The sequence below is a fragment of the Cebidichthys violaceus genome, unplaced genomic scaffold, assembly GCF_023349555.1.
Source record: "Cebidichthys violaceus isolate CVI_PGR_0920_01 unplaced genomic scaffold, fCebVio1.0.p SCAF_14, whole genome shotgun sequence".
Lineage (NCBI taxonomy): Eukaryota > Metazoa > Chordata > Actinopteri > Perciformes > Stichaeidae > Cebidichthys > Cebidichthys violaceus.
Window position 1 is genome coordinate 2,429,554 of NW_027176307.1, and position 22,773 is coordinate 2,452,326.

Here is a 22,773-nt window from a genome sequence, read left to right on the forward strand (position 1 = left end):
TAACAGTGATAGAGCATTAACATTGAAAAGATGTGAAAACGGATGTGGTTCGCCTTTGCAAGCAAGGAGTGTGAAGATTTGTAGTTTATACAGGCCAAAACTTGTGAAATATAATTTTTCCTTACTCATATATTCTGGGTGCTATTCTTTTTTTATTTAAATTTGAACCTAACCTGACTTTTAATGTTATGTAGAACACTGTCCACGACATTTCTAATGTATTAATAAGTAGCTGAAATGATCACTGACAGGAAATGTTCTCTGCTTGCAGGTAGAATAGTTAAACCTCTGTGCCATCACTCTCACACACATAAAGAGAGTCACAACTTGTGCACACATGTGGACTGAAATGCTGCCATGCACTGTGCTTTGAACCTCTAAATAGCATTCTAGCACTTACAGGGATTCAAGACGCTTCAGTCGCCCAGTGTCCCAAGATGAAATGCTCAACTTAAAACAGAAAAAAAGTTAAAGAAAACCATAAAACAAAATTGAGTCAATTGTCGCAGTCAACAGCTTCACCATTCAATTTGATGGAACTCTAACAAGCTAACAGGACTTGAAAAAGGAAAACGATGCATGAAAACACTATATGCATCGACAGCAGTAGTAACTGCTCAATTAGGCCTCAGCGTGTAAACTGTGTGCTCGACGCAAGCTTCAGCCTTGTGACAGGTCAAGGGAAAGTCTGCTGCTCTGAGTCTGTACGTGTAAACAAGGAGAAAGGAGTAAAACTGTTCCCTCAGGTTCTCAGACCACTGGGTTTCTGGGACATTAAGTCTTAAAGAGTTACATCATGCCAACCTTTTGGACCAGCCAGCATGCACAGTTGTCTAGTGCAGCTTTCATACTGAAGAGACCAAACATGTCTATTAAGTAATGGTCCTCCTCTTGAGCTTTGTCAGCCAAAACAAGTGACTACAAAGACAAAAGCCTCTCCAGGCACCTCTGAGATGATAAAAGTCTGGGTTCTGGCTCCTGGCTATCATGGGAATTGAACACGTGACCTTTCAACTGTGGACCAATCTCTCTGCTGCCATGGAGCCTCCTGATCAGAGCTGTTAAAGCTCTGTCCTATCTACATGGAGATAAGCTTGTAGGAATAATGGGCTGATAAGGCAGCTCTTAATCTCATGATGAATGGAGCAGAACTCCCCTGGCTTTTTCATCCTCTGTCATTTTGGTTTCAGTCTCTGTTTATATTCATCACTCTCCTCCCTTTGCTTGTCCAAAACTAAGATTTAGAATCAGATGCGCTGACAGAGAAAATACTATATTGTGCGTAATGGCCATGAATGCAGATGTTTTCAACCCGAGATGAGACATGATCCTGCTAGCTATGAAATATGGATGTGTATGAATTCACAGGAGACGCTGGGCGAGCCATGAAGTTTGGAGAAAAGCCAAAGGAGGCAACGTAAGGGCTGGAAAAGAAAAAAAAAGTAAAAGTCAAGTGAGAATTCAAACAAAAAGCAAATGTGGATAACACAGAGTTGAATCCGTGTGCACGTCGGAAAACTGGCAGCCGCTGCGAGTGTGTGTGTGTGTGTGTGGTGAATGTGCCTCCCGTGCTGGAGCCACTTAGCTTTTGGATGGCCGGCATTTAATTTAAGAGAGGCCGGTTGAAAAGCCCGGTTTGATTGCTTTTCTAAAACAACCTCATCTGAAGGCCTTAAATAACCAAATACCTCTGTGACGACATTGAAGTCGCTCCAAATTCTTGACTACATCTCTGTGCCTGGGAACACTGGCATCAGCCATGTGGTTACGCCATGAGTGGGAGGCTCGGGGGGAGGAGAGTCTTGAAATGAAATTAGGATTAGAGCAGTCAATTCCTCCAGGATCCTGCTGGTCTGAAGCCAGGCAGCTCTTAAACCTGTTTCTGGGTCTGTCACTTATCTTTCTAACTCCATCCTCCTTAATTGTTCTACTCTTTCAACTTCTTTCCTTCTCTCTCTGTCTTTATCAGCCGCTCTTTGTCTTCCTCTACTCTAATAAAAGAGCTGGCATTTTACAAGGAGGCCACAGCCGGGTCTGTAGAAGGTAACAGACGTAAACCTGGACACACTTTCAAAGCCTTCTTGTTCGCACGCACGCACGCACGCACACACACACACACACACACACACACACACACACACACACACACACACACACACATGAATGGATTGGCCAGGAGCAGGAGAAGGAACTGCATCGGTGTAGGCTCTGAAGATGCTGAAATTCATTACAGCACTGTGTCAACCACCAAGTCCAAATTTCCACATTACAGTTTCACTCATTTTTTTGCCAATCACAAAGACATTTGGCTTTGAAATACATTATTTTTGCCTCCAAATATAGCTTCTTTTTTTTTCATAGCTAGAGAAGTGAGGGTCTCTGAGCAATGCCCTGGACCTTTAATTGCTATAAACAGATTCATATGAATGTAGAATCTGTAGGCAATTTGATAAAATTTGGCCTTGAGTGTGTTCTGGTTTCTCTTTGTTGTCCGAGTAATATTAAGTAATCGTGTTTGAGCAGGCTTTGGTTGAATGCAGATAAGTCTGAGTGGAGAGCAAAAGAGGCGGGATGCATTGGCCAAAATGCAATCTGGGAAGCCACCGCCTATCTTTGATGATTTAATTTTTTACTGTTTTAAAATAAGCCTGTAAACTGACTACTTGTTAAACAATCCGGTCGTGCACGTCACGTCTGTACTGGAACTCCATTCTCGCTTCTCAAGTTGCTAATCGGACTGTTGACAATAACAATAACAATTGCTGGGATATCTGTTATCTGTTATCCTGATGTCCACTTGCTACACCGGAACACCAAAATTACAGTAGATGGCGGCACAGAGCCCTGCGACCAGCTCACAATTGCGATGCCAACCCATAAATTAGGCTAAAGGTGATGCTGTTTTTGCCGTCACCCCGGGAAGCCCTCCTGGAAAGCAGTCTCTATAGGGGACCCCCCACGCAGATCGAAACCTGGTACTCCCACAGCCATGCACAAGGGGAGAATGGAAACCATGCAGGACAAAGGAATCAGACACCATCATGCTTTATCTCTTCTCTGTTGCGGTCTAAAAAGTCAACCTTGCCTTGCTTCAAAAATGTTGTGACATACGTGACATCACATGTGGGATTCAAGTTCAAATCGGTCACACATGCACAGAGCTATGTGTGCGGCAGAAAACACTACGGTCAGTTGCACAACACACTTGGAAAACTCATTAGAAAAACCTCCAAGGACAAAGTGAAGCTGCATTAGATTGTGCTAGTTCTGGCATTGAAACATATTACACACTTTTCAACAGTTATGCCAGTTAAATTCTCAAGTGAATAAAGTCAATAAAATCACCAGCAGGACTTTTACATGACCAAAGTTTAGGTTATGCTTCAAATGATTGTTTATATATATATATATATATATATATATATATATATTGTGTGTGTGTGTGTGTGTGTGTGTGTGTGTGTGTGTGTGTGTGTTCTCAATGCTAAACTAGAACAGACAGTTTAAGAGGGGGGTAAGGTTTCAGACCACGTCCCCACAGTGTTACCTTAGACTAAATAAGTGGGATTTTGTACATGTGTGTGTCCTTAATCACAATTCAACCTTGAGGAATGGCTGATGTCATCTGCGTAATTGAGCTCTGAGAACAAAACATGGACAATGTGCTCTCCTTCTAAATGTGTACGGTACTTGTCTCTCCTCTCTCTCCACCTTTCTGTATTTCTTTATTTTACTCCTTCTTTCTTTTTCTCTCTGAATGAGGCTGGACAAACTAGTGATGAAGGAAAGTCATGTGGAAGAGCTGAAAGAGCTTGAATACAGCGCCAGGGAGTCACAGTCTATGGGGTCCGGCCATGCATACAACCCAGCTGTATTCAAATATACATGTATAGCTAAACTTACTAACTAGGCTCCTTACATGGTTGCAAATAACTTTTTTGAAGAGTTGGGTCTCAAGAAAATAGAAAGACTAATTTATGAGATTTCAGGTCTTCTTCTCAAGGGGAGGTCTTCCAGTCGTTAGTTGATCGCTGATAGTGTCATTCTCTTGGACGGATTTAAAAGAATAAATACTAAAATGGGTTGCCAAATATACTTTGGAGACAGTTAATATACCTGGGCGGCCTGCCCATATAAAGTCTGTGTGTGGGAAACACTGCTTTATATATATATATATATATATATATATATATATTAGGCTTGCTATATATATATATATATATATATATATATATATATATATATATATATATATATATATTCTGTCACTCCTATTTATTGTCTTTCAGATATCTCTTCATACCATTTTATGAAGTATATTTTCATGTTTTTCTTTGTCTCAGTATAATATTATGTTGTTATTTTGTACACAAGTACATAGTAAACTGTAATTTATACTTTTCATAATCTTCTTTCATCAGCAAGCATTGGACAGAGAGCAATATGTGGAGGGTCAAGATCATCATCAACCAATATGACTGCAAAATTTCCAAATGATCTAATACTGGCTTTTGGTGTTTTAAAATAAATGGAAACTGATTTGAAATTTCAAAATGTAGCAGCTATAAACAAAATAAATATATCTTAACTTGTATCTTAAGTTCTGAGCCTAATTTTCACTCTTTGTGGGCTAACATAGAAACAGCTGTCCATTGTTAAAATGTTTTTTTGGCCCATAAAAGCATCCAAAAGTAGTAAATGAATTAGCTCCAGAACTACCAAAATCAAAACAGTGTTTCACACATGTCAGAGACATACAGCTAATGGAAGATAAAGTCACACCCTACCTGCCAGGCAGAGTCCAAAGATGGTGAGAAAAACCAGGATGTAGAGGGAGACGATGGCGTACTTTATGGCTGAGAGGGAGCTCATGTGAGCACAGCACTGGTCTTGCTTCCTGCGACGCTTACCAGAACCTGACCAGGACAACAAAAAATTAGGATGCGAAACAATACAAAAGTTGAAATAGAATAATAATGTGATAATAAATATTTTGCAGTCGCAATATGCCAGATTCTCTAATGAATAAATCAGCAAAAGTAAATTGGCTTTTAGAATAAACATTTTTAGAATTGTTGTTTGAAGATTTGTTTGCTTTAAACAAAGCCATTTCTCTGAAAGCTTGTTAATTGGTGGCTGGCACAGTGTAAGAAAAGAGGGTGTTTACAACAACAAAGCTAATGTTTTCCGGTTGCTGCCTAAGTCTTGATGCAAAAATATTAGAAATCCATTAAAGGACTGGTGGTCGAAGCTAAAGCTAATCATTCCAATGCTTTTTTTTTTTTTTTAAATAAAAGCCTGACATTTACTGGTACGATGACATGCTGTGTGCTCATAAAGTGAGATCACACACTAAGCACTTCATGACTGCGGTGTACAAAATCAAGTTGTTGTTGTTTGTTTACATCATAGCATACTGAAGAGAACGTACACTTAATGACAAATAAGCAAGCAGCAATATCAAACACATTCTCGGTTTATTGGTTTTAAATAATCTTAATCGCATGATGACAAATATAAATTATGAGTAATTATGTCTGTATTTGGCCAAACTAAATGGTTTGTACATAATGGCGATAGACACACACACACACACACACACACACACACACACACACACACACACACACACATCATAGATACACAAATACATTTGGATAACAGAATACACAAAAATACACAAACTCAACAAGGAGCTATTACAGTAATTCATGTCACCACTTAACACTCCTCTCAGGGTCAAACAGATGTTGGAGAATCACTCTTGATAAAACTGACAGCACTGTGATGGAAGTGTTTTTTCCATGCGGTGTGTGTGTGTTCGTTAGCTTGGCAGGAAGCAGGGATCAGGCTGTTGATGTTGAGGCAACATTCCCTTGAGGTCAAGAGGATGAAGAGATTTTTGAAGGTTGTTTTTCTGGGGTCACATCCATCATCCATCGTCATTGGAAGAGGAATGCGGTATTACTTTTTAAATGTTTTCGGCGCATGAGCAAATTGTGTTTGTGAGTAATTACCCTCAACATTGCTAAAGAAATTAACGTGTATTTCGTCACAGTTTGTGGAACAAGAAGTCTCACTTTTTGACAGTTTTGAAGGCTGTGTTTTAGCAGATTTTATCAGCTGCTGCTAGCTAGCAAATCACGATTAATTTCAAGAATTTGTTTGACACTCTGTAAACTTTTTAATGTTTACAGCTGGTTGGCCTGAACAGAGCCCTGCAAAAGGGACTTACATGTTTATAATGGCTACATATAGTAACGTTATATGCTAACCATGATGCATGTACAATACAGAGATATAAAGCAACATTATTATCGTATAGCAAGCTTTGTCAAGTTAACACTATTACAAGGAAAATGTGCACATAAAAGTGAGATTCATGCTAACGTAATATTCTTAGCATTTTCAAATAATATGTCCACTTTAACAAAGCCTATACGTTTGAGGATGAGTACTAACCAAGGAGTTTAGCAAATGTATTAAAGGTAAATGTCCCCAAATCCAATAAAGAACAGGACAAAGCGCCTACCATGCTACATACGGTTAGCATTTGGGATTAGCTGCCGTGCACTGGATGTGTCAGTCCTGAAGTGTGCTTATCTTAACGTTAACGTTACACTACACGGACAAACACACGTTAGGCTTGTGTTTTTGGTTCAGAATAGGCAAAAAAAGACATTAACTCCAAAACTCTTTGGTAAGCGAACATTTGCTAATGCTAACCTCTTCTGTAAATTGAGAAGAATCCAAAGCTTGACAGATGCCTACAACCTAGTTACAGTTGGCAAACTACACTTTGCTCTGCTGCCTCTGGGCGATTGGTTGCCCCGTCGCTCAGAGGTCCTGGCGGCCGATCGACCCGGTCACGGCTGTTTTCTGTCCTGGCCCCACAGTGGTGGAATGAACTTCCCACTGACGTCAGGACAGCGGAGTCGCTGCCCATCTTTTGGCGCAGGCTGAAAACCCACCTCTTCAGGAAGTGCTACCCTGAGCCTTCCACTTAGCACTTATTGTTTTCATACTAGCTTGTTGCATTTATTGTATTCGTATTACTTATAGCACTAACTGTTTTTCTTGTTTCTGCCCTGTACTTTGGCTCTGAGTTATGCTCTGCTTCATGCTCTTGGATGCTTGTTTGGAAAAGGAAATGTACTTATGACTTCTGGTGACTAATAGTTCTTTTGATTACCAATGTTGATGCACTTATTGTAAGTCGCTTTGGATAAAAGCGTCTGCTAAATGACTGTAATGTAATGTAATATAATGTACAGTAAAAGTGAATTGTGGGAGGGGTTTAGTTAACGTCAATGGTCAACTGTTTGATGTAGCATACAAAAAACCTGACTTAATCCCAAAATCTTATGACTGATTGAAAAACAAAAGAAGAAAAGATAAAGGAAAAAAGAAAAAAAAGAAAGAAATGTCGATAAAAATCTGCCTGAATAATGTACACATTTAAGGATTTTAGCTACTACTCAAGACTGTTTGCGTTGAGATGACCTGGATGGAGAAGAAATCTGGACTAAAATTAAACATCTTGAATTAAGAACTAGGCCAGGAAACAACGTGAACAGTTGTCTCTGGGAAATCACTGTGGCCATGTGACATGAACATTAAGAAAAATATTTTACCCGCTGGGATATTATGAGATTCTATATGAACAGCTATGATGTAGCATGGCCTCCCAACAGCATGCTTTCATTTGGACCGTGACAATCTGTCAGTGGACACTGGTGGATTGTTGCTGACGCACACACACACACACCCACACACACACACACACACACACACACACACACACACACACCCAAACACACAGACACTTCCCCTCTATGATGAAGACCACAAGCTCCTCAAGCATAAGACAAACACAGCTGGCTCAGATGTGTCACATGGCTGGAATGTATAGGAACAGAAATTGCACTCAAAGCTAGTCTGCCTCTGGCGTTAAACTCATGCTGAACTGAGAAAAAACAACTACACATCATACAAACACCTTCATAAGAAAAACAGGCAAAATTAAACCAGTCTGGAAAAGTTTAAGGTGGAAATTATCGCATGGTTACTGTCTTCTGATGTTTCTTACGCCAGCCACGAAGACACAAAGCTTTATGACTTTAAATGCTCTTGTTTGATGTTGTTTCAAGAGTTAGATGAGAAGATTGTTTTGATGCCACTCTAATGTCTGGTCCTTTAAATATGGAGCTAGGGCCAAGTGATTAGCTTAGCATGTTTATCACTTAAAGTGGACATTGTGACTTGTAATGGCCAATCTCCACCGGAAGCATTTTTTGAAGGATTTATGATATGGAGTTTCTTTACGCTATTTGTGTCACGTTTAGAGAGGTGTAATATCAATCTACATTGACTGATGAAGGCTTCCAGTCTGTCGTGAGCTTGCCAGTTTCACTAAAGGCAGATTCCACTAACTTGCTACAGTAGGTGGGGAAATAAAACCAATGAATCAATGCATAAAAACACTGTTAATTTCTTCCCATGGAACCAAAATGAAAACAATTTTGGTTCAGTAAATGTCTGCTGTTAGTCAGCCTGGTGAAGGCTGGTTAGCATGCCGATGTCCACTCAGCTTCCCACGAGCTGCTGCTGACAGACGGGCAGAGACGTTTACGGAAGAAGAAGTCAGCGTGGATTGGATGACAGGACACTTATGCCATGCCAGCTGTTTCCCCTGCTTCCAGTCTTAATGCTAGCTAAGCTAAGCTAGGCTAATCACCTCCTTGCTCCAGCTTCATAGTAAATGTACAGACATGAAAGTGGTATCATTGTTCTCATATAACTCTTGGAAAGAAAGTGAATAAGCGTATTGAAAATTCCTAAAATTTGACAATTCTTTTAACAACTTTGTTTTTTAGCATTACGGAAAATATACCTTATAAAAAGGCTCAGTGCAGCTTTTCCAATTGACAGAAGACTCAATATTCTTTCCTTCACCAATTGTAAACAAGTTCAGAAATGACATAACAGCACTGCTGAATGTTCCCTCTGTCTGATGATGGTGTGGTCAACATACTTTACTGTTTAGACAAATAGAAAGGAATTTAATAAACAGATTAGGCAGGGATTAGCAAATTTGGAGACTAATTTTACAAGTAAACTTGGAGGTACGACAATACATTTTAACCAATTTTTGACACTTCTGTTTATAAACCTTTTAATTCCAGCAAGGCCATTGTGAGTCAGTTTCTGGCACCGTCTGTGTATTTGACCGTTTTGGGTGAAGTACATGAATTTACAAGGACAGGGCTTTGTTCCTTTTACTTTAACTTTCCAAATCAAATACATTTGGTGCTTTGCAAATGCCACAGATTCCATAATAGTCAGGCCCTGTCTCTGTAATTGGCCAGTGATGGTGACATGACGTGTGGGAGCACAGATGTTTCCTAAACAAAAGCAGAAAATTCTTTAAATACGCCAATCCAGGCGTTAAACATTAACATATTATCGTCAAATTAATTGTAATGTGCACCATGGTGGATTCGCTCGATAACTCCTCATACCAGAGTTCACAACATTTAGACCACATTTGCCCCTATTAAGCCCTGATATTTCTCTGTGGATAAACCTTGATTTTTACCCATAATTCACAGTACATTTACCTCATAATGTGTGTGAATGGCACTCTTGTTTTGCTCTTTTCCACATCACCCCAATGAAACCAACTGCCCCATGGTTGGGAACATCTTCTGAACGAAGTGTGAAAATGTTCTATGATTTGAGAAGTTGGATGAGGCCTATTGTCCGCTTTCCATCAAAATGTCAACAAATTCTCCAGTTAACGTTCACTAAGACTTTCCCACCAAACTCGCAGAGCTTTGGGTCGAAACCTGAGAACACAACGTCAACTGTGGATTTGTTACAGCTGCACCTGTACACACACACACACACACACACACACACACACACACACACACACACACACACACACACAGAAACATTTTTCACAGATGACCATAGTGAGAGTAGAGTGGATGCCAAGCGGTGACAGCATCAAGTCTTTTTGTGTCTGTATTTGTTATTAGTATGTGTGTGTGTGTGTGTGTGTGTGTGTGTGTGTAGTTCTGAGTAGAAAGTCCCTTTCTGAAAATCTTCTGTGCCAACACACACACACACACACACACACACACACACACACACACACACACACAGTTTTACAATTTTAAATATATATTGAATATATTGGGGATTAAGAATTGGTAAAGGTAAAATGAAAACAAATCAATTAAAACAGTTTGAGAATTTTTTTATTTGATTGCAACAAATCTGCGGTTCCTTTTTGTAGTTTTTCTCTGCTTCTATTAAACCATGAACTACTGTGGTCTCACTGAGTTTCACTGCAGAAGGACGTACAGTATTTTGAGTGCATGCAGATGTGAAAATCTGTTTCAACTCATCTGCTCCTATCTAAAAAATATACATTTAAAAAATCTGTATTTTGGGTAAAAATCTCAAGCCTCTCAAGTCTCAAGTTCATCTCAGTGTTTTTGGTCTCAACTGGCTTCCTTACCTTCATCACACAGGTTGAGTTTGGACAAGTTGTGTCCATCGTAGGCCTCTTCATACATGGAGCCGCTCTCTCTCTCTTCATATGTGCTCAGATACATGGCCTTGTTCTCCATCTCCTCCTGACTGAAGAGAGAAGATACACACAGTATGAAATCGCTCTACGTTACAAAAAACTGCCATCACATTACAGTCATTTAGCAGACGCTTTTATCCAAAGCGACTTACAATTCAGTATCTATACACCGTTATTGAAAATGACGTGGTATAATAATGAGTTTAACAAGTGACACAGGACTTTCACACAGAAGAGCGTTGTTTGTGTCCAGTGTAAAACTAAAAGTAAACATTGACTTTGCGCTTTTTAGATAATGTTGTTACACTTGTTACTTAACGTCTACAAAGAGTGATTGTTATTCATTTAGGCTTGTTACGTTGTAACGCTGTTACGTTGTAACGCTACGTTGTTACGCTGTTACATTACTTTGTTACGTTGCTTTGTTATGTTACGCTGTTACGTTACGCTGTTACGTTACGGTGTTACGTTACGGTGTTACGTTACGGTGTTACGTTACGGTGTTACGTTACAGTGTTACGTTACGGTGTTACGTTACGCTGTTGCGTTACTTTGTTGCGTTACTTTGTTACGTTACTTTGTTACGATACTTTGTTACGATACTTTGCTACGATACTTTGCTACGTTACTTTGTTACGTTACGCTGTTACGTTGCGCTGTTACGTTGCGCTGTTACGTTACGTTACGCTGTTACACCAAACCATGATCTTTTTTCTAACCTCAAGCAAGTAGTTTTGTTGCGTAAACCTAATCAATCGCTTCACAGTCTTAACCAAGTGACATTATGCGTTTCTGCAAGCGTGATGCAAGGCTGATATGAAATGAATTCACAAAACATATTTTTGTTTCAGAAACGTCGACATTCATCCTAACCCGTGGTTTGTCAGAAATATGCAATGCCAACATTTTTTCTGGCAACTGGGATGGCAAATCAATACATCCTCATTAGTTATCACCTTAATCCTGCAATAAAACATGATGGGAATAGTCTCATCCGGGCCAAGTTATGGATTTTGATCGGCAATGTATTGAGGTTTTAGGTTATAAGTGAGGAACCTTACAGGTGTAGAAGTTCAAATGTGTTTGTTTGTTTCCTATTGGCGTCCTCTAGTGCTGCGAATCAGATGAACCAGTTGTGAGAGCTTTGACCGTTTTTTTAGCTTTTCAAGCTAAAACATAGACAAACAAACACAGACACACACACACACAGCGCTAAACAAACAGAGGAAAATGATTGTGGTGTGAGGATTGTGGCTGACTCTAGACCAGCGTTGTATGTTTTGTTTCCTCCTTGGTTGGTCTTTCCGTGGACAGTAGTTGTTTTTTATGTCTGTAAACTTGCCTTTTAGCAGGATATTTAAAAAGACGAAGCTGTGAATAAATGCGCAAAAAACATTGTGGAATGGTTGGTCATGGGGGCAAGAAAGAAATGATTAACATCAACCCTTTGTTACTAGCCCAGTCAAACAATGTTAAAGGGACAATTTCTGATTTAGACATATCGCAACTGCTCTGCCATTTCTTTGTTGTGTGTTTGAATGTCAGCACAAATGGAATTGGTTACTCAAGAACTATAGAGCTGAAAGATAGCTGGCTAACATGGTGCACCCATCCATTCACACATCCAGGTTGCAGCAGAGTAAGGAAAGTAAGCCCACATGTCCTTCTCTATAGCTACGACATCCAGCCCTTACTGGGTGATCCTGGGGTGTTCCCAGGTCAGCTAACTGGGTCCAATCAACACAAATTAACAGAGGTGCTGCTTCTGGATTTCCAAGCTCCTCATCCCATCCATCAAAGTGAGCATGGGCTTCCTGCACTATCGGTGAAGAATATGGGAAGGATTTTAGAGCTGCAAAATGTAGTAAACATGGAAAGGCCTCCTTCCGCAACCTCCACAACTTGCGATTGTGACATTGTCAAACAACTCAAGACAGTTGTGTAATTGAGTTGGTCAGCGTTAAAAATACTGTGCATTGACAATATAACACTATATCCATTGGATTGGGTTAAGTTACCTTGAAGTCTGGACATTTCTGAGGGGGTGAAGCATGTTTGATTAGCTTTAAATTGCTATCAGAAGCTAATGTTAACGTGAACACTTTTTACAAGTTGGAAACTGGCGATTACAGTAATTCCTATATGGCTTTAACGTGCTGCTGCTTTGACAGTTATGGCTGTGGCAGAATTTCAACACATGCTCCTTTCAAAAGATGAAACCTAAATCTAATGAAAACATCAGGAGAGGAAAGTGTCTCAGAAGACACTTATCACCATAAGAAGTAATTCCATCTTTAACACACAGTTGACAGTTACATCCAGCAGGTGCAGCCATTGATGAGCTACAGTTTCTGGCACACAATCTATGGTAGTATAACTCTATTTTTAATTTAAAGCACATTGAATGTCACATTTTATTTGTCAAAGACTTTAACTGATAATGAATCGCAATCAGTCGCAGCCATACACCGGACTATTTGCTCTGAGCTGAGCACATTTGCTCTTCTGGTTTGGGTAGAGTTTCCCACGCTATACATGATGCAAACCAAATACGGCGAGCATATGAATAAAGTGAAAGGGAACACAGAGCAAATAGATAAAAGGTTGCGTCAGACATAGACATCTCTGAGGAGTAAAATTAAATCTGCTGCAGACTGGACTCGCTGGGTGTTAAACTCCCACAAGCGCCGACGGCAGATCTGTGAGTGTTTGACAAAGTCGTTAAAAAGCACTCAGTCTGGACTTTCTCATTACAGAGGGGATGGAGGGGTCAGGTTGACATTTAGATTGAAGCTGGGCAGGAACCATTAGGGCTGCTAGGAGATCCCACTAAACTATCCGTACCCTTGCATACGTGTGTGTGTGTGTGTGTGTGTGTGTGTGTGTGTGGGTGAGTTATCTTCTAATTACACTGAGTTTAGTGGGATATCACAGTTTATCAGACACTCAGTTGGTCTCTGTTAGTCAGTGCCAACAAACGATGGTGGGAATGCAAAGTTATCTCTATCTGTGCAACTGTGGACAAAATAACAGAAACGACCCATTCAATTCAAGAAAGTTTGTTACACAGGTGAATATGCAAACTACTGTATGTGTCAGACTGGAAGGGCCACACTACCCAAAACATGTGAACTCTACCTGTGCATTTCCAGAGCATCCTCCTGGAGCAGCAACACTGGCCATAACTTATAAAACACCACTGCTTAAAGTAAATCCAAGCCCGAAACATTCACATGCACAACTTGGTGTAAGAAGGGCAAACCTTTGACAGTGACGACTGTTTCAGTCTTTTTCCTCCTTCCAGGTTTGCATCTGATTAGACACCAAAGAGCCTTTAATGCTCAATATCAGCTGTTTATCACCGTGTTGAAGAGCTGAGGGAAATCTGGTGATGTGGCTGAAGTGGATATTCACTTCATTCATGACTGGAGGCTTTCCTTCTTGAAGCTCCATCCAAACCCAACAAGCAGTTCAAGATGCAGCACGACAACTAGCCAAGAAGGAGAAGGAGCAATGCTGCACGAAATGGTGGCGTGCCCTCGCATCTTATTAAAAATATGACGCTCAGATATTGTCAGGTGTTAGTATTAATTTGTCCACTTGTGTGTCCTGGAAGAGATCAGCATGTTTTCACTTTGTTAAGGATTGTTCCGCAGTCAAATTACAATATTGGGTAGTTTATAATGATGCATCCTGTTTAATTTGCATTTTATTGTTGTATCAAGTCAAGGTGAAGAGGAGCTAGGTTTAACATCTTTATATACAGGTAGATAGTTCAGTCCAGCGGTTCCCAACCAAGGGGTCAGGCCCCCGCGAAGGGACACCAGATAAATCTGAGAGGTCCTGAGAGTAGTAATCTGAGAGGAAGGGAGAAAAAACAAAGTTCTGATTCACACACATATACACATAAACACACACACATATATATAAATAACTATATATCGGAGGCCAGCACGTGTGGTCTCAGGCAGAACAGCTATTGAAAACATATCTGGACATTATAATGATTTAACAGAGCAAGTAGCTAGAATATAGTTTACTGAATTTAAAAACAATTTTAAAAGTCAGTGCATTTCTGATGCGGTTGTGTTTACAAATGATCATACCATGTTTAATTATGTAATTATTTCCCACTAGCAAGTTGATTTTTATGACTAAATCTATTAGAAGTAGGGAGCTGAGTTGGAGCACAAACTCCCACTTGTACATATGCAACCCTCCCATATCATTGCTCAGTCATCCATGTGCAACATTAACCCATTTCTCTCGGTTAATTAAAGGCAGAGATACTTCACCCATGACCGCTGAAACACAAAGAAACAATTTTCTGCGGATGAGTTCCATTAAACGTGCATTTCCTGTCCTGTTGTCCTTGCGGCATACCACTCGAATAGATAACATGTAAATCAGCCTTTTAACTGTTGCAATGAATATTTAACAGATGTCAATCAGTTTGCCAACTTAAAAAGGTCAAAGCACAAGAGATCATGTGGTGATTTTAGGTTATAGCCTTTGTGCTGAACAAACCTGTCAACTCAACATAAAAGGGCAAGTTCCGGTGTAACATGTTATTTAGCACATTTTACATAATATCTTTAAAAACTAAAGGAATGACAGGTGACACACAGTCAGCTGGAGTGTCAAACAGGTGCAGTCACTGCAGGGTTCATGCAGGCTACAAAAGTTTGTCAGATTATGTTAAACCTGCAAGACATTAAACACCAAACGGAGATAAAGTAAGTAGCAAACGGGCTTTTATCTCACCTTTTCAACTGTCAATTGGAAATAAAAAATCACAGCTCCAGGTTTCTCATAATTCCCTTGAAGAAGTTGCTTCCTGACGCTGTAACTCCAGGCTTTTTCTCAGCTGTCAGAGAGTCCTTAGGATGGCATTAAATAAACGGAATGAAACGCACCACACACTCAGTCTCTGTCAGTGCCGCAGAGCTCTATAGAAGCGAACAAGACATTTGGAGTAATATACACACAACATCGTCATGTGACCATCACAAAACTCCAGCTGAAGTTTGCTCTGCGTGCCGAGCAGCTGGTGGAGAGTAGAGAGGTGAAGAAAGGTAGCGCGCCCTGCTGTACGCGCACGCCCTCTGTTGGCTGTGGATGGTACATTACAGGACTGGATAGTTTTAAAAGATCTGATATTGTTTTAAAGCCACAGACTCAGAAAAAGAGAAAATAAGTGATAGGATTGATTTTGATTTAAATACAATTGAAATAAACAAAGAAAAAAGTATACACACTTATACTGTACACTCAATTAGATGATGTCTTCATGAAACCCTCATTAACTCATCCACTAAGTCAAGTAGTTATAAACAAGTACATATTTCTCATACCAGGCTAAAATAAAAGTAGACATTCAAACACACACACACACACACACACACACACACACACACACACACACACACACACACACACACACACACATTTATATACATACAAATCCTTCACTTTGTAACTGTACACCTGTCTACCACATATATATTATTTTTTTTATTTTTTATTTTTCATTATATATATATATATATATATATATATATATATATATATATATATATATATATATATATAATATATAATATTATATATTATCGCTTGATTTTAACTTCTGCACTATCTAATGTCTGAGGTTCACATTTTTACTTGCTTTTTTTCTTTTTATAAATTTGTTTGAGCATTGTTAGCGGAAGCCTGAGATTCAAGATTTTCAATGTCAACGAAATATATAGCAAAACTATATGTCGTTTTTTGTCCTATGATTACATGATAAGAATTACCAATAATTATCTCGTGTGACTTGATTCAGTCTGTTAAGGTAATAAGTACATAAGTGCGATATTTCTGACAGCACCTGAAGGGATCACGAGTAACTGTGCACGTGAGTGCAGAAGAAGGAGGTGTCGAGCGCGCGCCCGTGGGCGGGGTCAGGAAATGGAATGTGTAACATTTCCCAACAGGTACAGGACCGTATAGGTAAATATAACTTATCGCTCACCAACAACTGTCATACATTGGTAAATATGTCAGTGCTTTGTCTGACCTAAAGTCTGGTATGGATGTTTGTTGTTATTTACAGGCAGCTGTTGTACACTACGCCAAATTCTATTCATATTTTTGATATTGTTAATATGGTTAATATACCGGAACTGGTACACACCTGCAGAAAAGACGTTTGGGAGGCACGGCTTCAATTCGGCACTTCTGCTTACAAAAACATGACTTATTTAGTCTAAACCTCAACATTTACAACCACTTAGTTTCTGCTTTGTACATCACAGTTGAACTCGGCATTGCAGAGTGTGACTGTAAGGCAATGGAGAGATCTATGCTGGATGTATAAAATATTGTAGTCTGCAAAACTCTTAACATTCGTAAATGATTAGTTTCTCGTTTTGCCATTTGCTAAAAGGAGGCATGAGAATGACGAACAGAAAATGTATCTAAGCCTCCTACCACTGCAGAAAGAATGCATCGAGGCCAGATTGCATCATTCCAAGTGGAGCAAGGCTGTAGAATAGTGAGCTGAAACCAGGTCTTGAGATAGTTGGACCATAACAGCTCCTACTGGATAATTCTCAGGCTAGTTCAAGGGATGAAGTAATTCTGCAAGGCACCACAAGATGGTAGGATTACACCTTGATGTGTAAGAAGGATGACCTTAACCTGCAACTTGAATATGTGTCCTTTTAGAAGATTTGATCCAATTTTGTTCATTGTACCGTGTGAGAATGATCTCACATGAACTCTGGTGGTCCTTCACTTTGTCTCTGTTCAAAAGTTTCCTGGTTTACATCTTAATTTCCCCAATTTTTAGACTTTGTTTTATGTCAGCTGGCAGCTTGTGATTCGACAACATGGGACATTGGAGAAGTTTGACATCTTTCTTTTTGATGGAAAGGGGTTTTTGTGGAGACAAATGTTTGAATTCCTCACCCAAGGTATCAGAGAAGGTACTATTTTGCTATCAGTACTTATCCGTAGGCATTGTATTGACACCCAAATAAAAAAACAACAATAAAATTATACCCATTTCTGAAGATAAATTAAGGGGAATGCCACGCTGAAGGCTATGATTCCCCCTCTGTCCCCTGATGGGATATAAAACATTCACGCACAGAGGGGGAAAAAAAGCCTTTTTGTAGCTCCCACAGTGATATTGATGCACTGCTTTCTGTTCAGACACACGTCTCGTTTTCTTTTTCTTTCTGTGACCACTCCTCTGCATTGCGCTTACAACACAGTTCCTGTTGTTGTATATTAAATCAAGTTGCCAAGTAAAAGCAACATAACTGCCCACACATTCACATTAACTTTGGCTACCCTGAAGCTTAATAAAACTGTCAAACTATAGAGGCAGGAACAGATAGTACGAGAAGTGAGAATGGGATTAATACCAGCTGAAGCACTTCGGTTCAGCTCTTGAATGTGCTTACACATTTCTATATATGTAATAATATATATAGTTTGTCGGTTTCAGTTGGTACAGAAAAGCCAATTTCCCACCCTGCTTGTTGCTGTAAATTGCTTTTGTTCACAAGTCCTGGTTCAGTTGTAAGTGGGCAGTGTGGACGTGAATGCAATGGTTCAGAGCAAGTAAGACAAGCTGGATATACAGTCACTTTATTCTCCTGCAGATATAGACCCATCGGAGCTCAGTTTTGGAGTCTTATAGTCATAAAAACAACGTTATAGACAGCAGTGCGATTTTTTTTCTTCATCCTCAGCTAACCCCGACTCTGAAGAGAAGTCTCCTTTGTGTCTTCCAGTGCAAAGGTCTTAACTCTCTGTATGTCAATTACTCCGCTGGGACCTCGTTACTGCCCCGGCCAATCGCGCGCCCTCCTTAATTAACACAGGAAATTACATTCCTATATTTATACCCCAATAACTAGACCGGCCTGCTGAAAAGGTCATAACAACAGTTTAGCAGTTTTCGCCCTATGGCAGTGCAGCCCAGGAGGATATATGGCTGGGAGGGGAGCCAAAAGAACCCGAGGCGAAGGAGAAACTTTTTCTTTTGAGAACAGCAGAACTTTTTTTGACCTCAAAGGTGTTGGAGTTTTCACCTTGCTGTTAACCTATTAACTATTTGTCATCATGTTCAATTTGTCATCATGTTCCGGGGGTTGGTGAATGAATCACTGGAAAACAGGCTTATTCTGAGCAAGTAGGTGACAGGGCATATGAGAGGGAAATTTAATCCAAAGCGCCAAATATCAAGAGAAAATGACATTTCCTCACATTTGGGGGTCTTCCACAGACAACGTTGTCCTGAGGGAGAGAGGCGCGCATGTCACAGTGATGACAGCTGAAATACTCTGCTCAGATCCTGGTCGGGTGAACTTTAATAGTCACGGCAAGACTTTACCCGTTCATAATCTTCAGTGAAATAACTTGTAACAAGCTTTTTCTTCATCTTTCTGTTAAGAACATTTTGTCAGTTTTTTTTCTCTTCTTCTGGCAAATCTTGACAGAAAATCACAAAATAACTTTGATAAACAAATAATTGTTTAAGCCGAGCTGAGTATTTGAAGATTTCCTGCTTTGCTATATGTTATATTATGTAAATTAAATATATTTGGATTCTGAACTGTTGCCGGGTGAAAACAAGCAGACAACACCTTGGGTTAGATGGGGGGTTTTTTTCAGCTGAAAAAAATAATTGACTGATTAATTGCTAATAAAATGAACACTTAATTGCACCCTAAACACACAAGAAGTGATTTGTCATTGAGTTTTATTTTGAATTAAAGGTATGAGCAGTAGAAACACGTATTTGCAGTAACCTGCTGGAAAGTACTGCTGCAAATATTAACGGAATATTCCAGAATCTGTGTAACCTTGGGAATAAATTCTGCTGATTATCATAAAACTGTATTTACCTGAGAAATTACTGAGATCTGGAAACATAGAGACATCACTAAAATAAATATGGCTCTAAATTGTGGCTTGTATACAACTTGCTTCTTGCCCTGATATAAACCCCTTATTTAGACTTTAGAAATTTAGAGTTTAAAATTACCACTTTAAACCAGTTCATTTGGATGCAAAACTAAAAGAGAGCACATGTAAAATGTCAGTAATACTACAGTACTTACAGTAGGTCAAAGTTTAACATGACTTTGTGTTCACTCCAGAACAATGTTTCTGTGTAACTTTCCTGCTTTTGTCTTCTCAGTGTGTAGCGGCTGATGTGGTTGCAGAGTGATGGGCCTGTCAAAGCGAGTGTCAATGTGGTCGGTGGAAGACGTGTTGGAGTGGGTGCAGGACCAGCACCCAACCCACATGGGCACGCTCCAGAAAGCCATAATTAAGCACGCCATATCAGGTACAACTCGCGCATCAAATTCAACTTAAATCAACCTTTTTAGATTTAGAATTTGTGAAATATTCACACTCACGTACGCCTCTCTCTCCCGAGGCCGCGCATTGCTGAGATTAAAGGATCATCACCTGGAGCTGCTCGGGTTGGAGGCTGAGGAGCAGCAGCAGGAAGTCTGGCAGGACCTCCTCCTCCTCAGAGTTCAAGAAGAAATCAATGAACTCAGTGACATCTGCTCTGGTGAGAATGCCAAATGACTTCATCTTCACGGTGTAGCTGTGCGCCAAACTAGTGAAATAGTAGATTGTTATTGTTGGTTTTCCTTTGGTGGTGGTGATGTGGACCAACAGGTAATAGGCACAGGAAATCAAGAAGGATATTTTAGGGTTCTTCTGCTCACAGTCGAAACTATACGTTTTATTTTAAATCAAACAGGCATTTTATATAAAACGTATCTGATGTCACCAGCATTTTCAGTCCAACGAAAAAAAACAGCTGCTAACTACTTTTTTATTTCTACTCTTTGCTACTCTGCAGAGTGTTTTTCTCAATAGCTGGAAATGAAATGCAGCTTCCTTTTTCATTTCCCATCCATTGATTTGTCCATGTGAAGGAGGGAGAAAAGTGGGAGTGATGGAAATAACAAGAGAAGGTGAACGAGAAAGAAGAATCAATGAAGAGAGAAAGAAACCCATTTCCTGTGTGAAATCTGACCTGTGCAGATGGATGAGATTCGTTTTTGTCTGAGCGTCTTTTTCTGAGCCCTGCTGTCTATTAGTGTCCTTCTATCTTTCTCTATTGTGCGTTTACACCCTGTCAGTGTATCATGAAATATTTTTAGCTACGTTGGTTAATCTACTTTGGCTAAGACTGAAGTATCCCAACAGCTACAGGATGAATTGTAACAGAACTTTGAACAGACAATCATGATCCCCAGAGGATGAATCCTACTGACTTTGGTGATCCACTTACTTTTTCTCTAGCGCCACCATGAGGTTGACATTAGTGGGTTTGAGTGAAATGTCTCAACCACTATTGATGGCCATGAAATTTGATACAGACGTTGATTTTTCGTCTAGCGCCATCAAGTCAAAAATATAATTTGTCCGATACTTTCTATGACTAAATACCTGCAAAACTAAGCAAAGCCTCAGCTGCACGTCGGTGCTGTTTAGTGCTAATAGATCCTTTTCAGTCGTTTTGACATGTAATTGCAGGATTAATATATGTGTATTAATAAGATTAATTATGGCACTGTTCCATTTAGGTGAGGACCCTGTTATTTTGCAGGCTGGCTAAATAGAACGGGACCATAATTAGCTTTATTAATTACACCTGTGTTTACCCTGCTGTGACATGACAAAACAGCTACAGTGAAAAGGGCCTATTAGCACATGTTAGCACGCTAACACACCAGACAAGGTACTGAACATGGTAAACATTATAATTGCTAAACGTCGGCTTGTTAACTTTTTCATTGTGAGCCTGTTTTCATGATAGCGGTAGCCTTCAGCTCAAAGTGCCCCTGTGCCTAAATATAGTCTCCAGGAACTGCTAGCATGGCTGTAGACTCTCAACAACATGATTTATTTAGTAAGGAAAAATAGCAATAAAATATCCATTGCTGGAACCCATAAGTTCCCTTGTAGCATTTAAGAAAAAAGCCTTTTATCACAATTGTTGACAGCAAACAATACTTGGATAAAACATTTTTAAATATCAGGCTGATTAATGACGTGTGAGTTATGTATATGGATGGCACCTGCCAATTAAACTAAGACAAACCTCATAAAAAACTTTATTAATTGTGGACATGTGATAATTTGTCTAATAAAATCAAAACAACCGAAAATATTTAATAATCAATAATAAACAAGGTTGTAAATATAGCAGATCATGTGTTTACTACAGGGCCCTCTATTGAGTGATTACACTTGGTAATAGGAAAACTGAATAACTGCGTTTCCATTTAAGCATTTCTATGTGTTGAATACAAACTGCTGTTTGCTTTTCTCGGTCACACACATACGCTGACTGAAAGTCATTGTAAAATCCAGCTGTTGGTTTAGTCTCTCTTTTGAAATATCTTGTGTTCCCCTTCACAAACAATGCATTGTTTATCTAAAGTGACTATTGAACAGAGTTACAGAAAATCTAATAATAATTTCTCTGGATTTTGTTGCGGTTTTGTTTTTGATACATATACTGGTTAATGTGATTAATTATGTTTTAACTGGCTGCAGCTAACAACCATAACTTGTGAATGTCTAAAATACAAGTGGTCCAGCAACTTTCATTTTATATAATGCCATATTTCATTTATTTGTGATGTTGGCCTCCTTTCAATGTGTATTCTAGGGATCAACTCCCCTCCACATTTGCATCACATACAATAAAAGGTTGTGTCTATTTCTGAAACATGTTTTCATGGCAATGCTACAGCATGGTTGGTTGAATTAAAAGTGCTGTATTGGCAACACAATCCTCTCACTTGTGTCATCTTTCTGCTTTTACAGTTCCAGCATCATGCCTCTCATATACATCCAGTGTTCCCCTGCAACGTTTTTTTTTTTTTTTTACTGAAGAAGTAAAAAAAAAAAAAAAAAAGCCTTAGAGACCACTGTGAAAGATCTAGGACTATTCAAATTAAAAGGTCATAATAATAAAAAAGAAAATATATTACTCATATTGACTCCAAAGACAGCAATTGTAATGGTAATGAAAAGCGCAATAATAAAAATGTAATCAAACTACATCACGTTTGTGGCATCATTCATAGAAAGTTGCACCCCTTATTACACAGTGACACTTTAGCTACATCAGTTTTAAG

At 39.3% G+C, this 22,773-nt stretch overlaps 2 protein-coding genes across 2 annotated transcripts in view; one reads left to right on the top strand and one right to left on the bottom strand.

The window, feature by feature from the left end:
• The window catches only part of scara5 (scavenger receptor class A, member 5 (putative)), a 61,761-nt gene extending 51,121 nt beyond the window's left edge, over positions 1-10,640 (bottom strand). The window contains exons 1-2 of the mRNA XM_068708224.1: positions 10,529-10,640; positions 4,788-4,916 (exon numbers count right to left, since the gene is read on the bottom strand). Coding sequence (XP_068564325.1) covers positions 4,788-4,916; positions 10,529-10,640 — 241 coding nt within the window. The remainder of the gene's footprint in view (positions 1-4,787; positions 4,917-10,528) is intronic.
• A 5,868-nt stretch (positions 10,641-16,508) lies between these two features.
• LOC137870961 (sterile alpha motif domain-containing protein 12-like) lies at positions 16,509-22,425 on the top strand. The gene is made up of 4 exons (XM_068708480.1): positions 16,509-16,594; positions 19,800-19,949; positions 20,043-20,183; positions 20,481-22,425. The coding sequence occupies exons 2-4, from the start codon at positions 19,829-19,831 to the stop codon at positions 20,495-20,497; spliced, it is 279 nt and encodes a 92-aa protein (XP_068564581.1). The 5' UTR covers positions 16,509-16,594; positions 19,800-19,828; the 3' UTR covers positions 20,498-22,425.
• Positions 22,426-22,773: the final 348 nt, after the last annotated feature.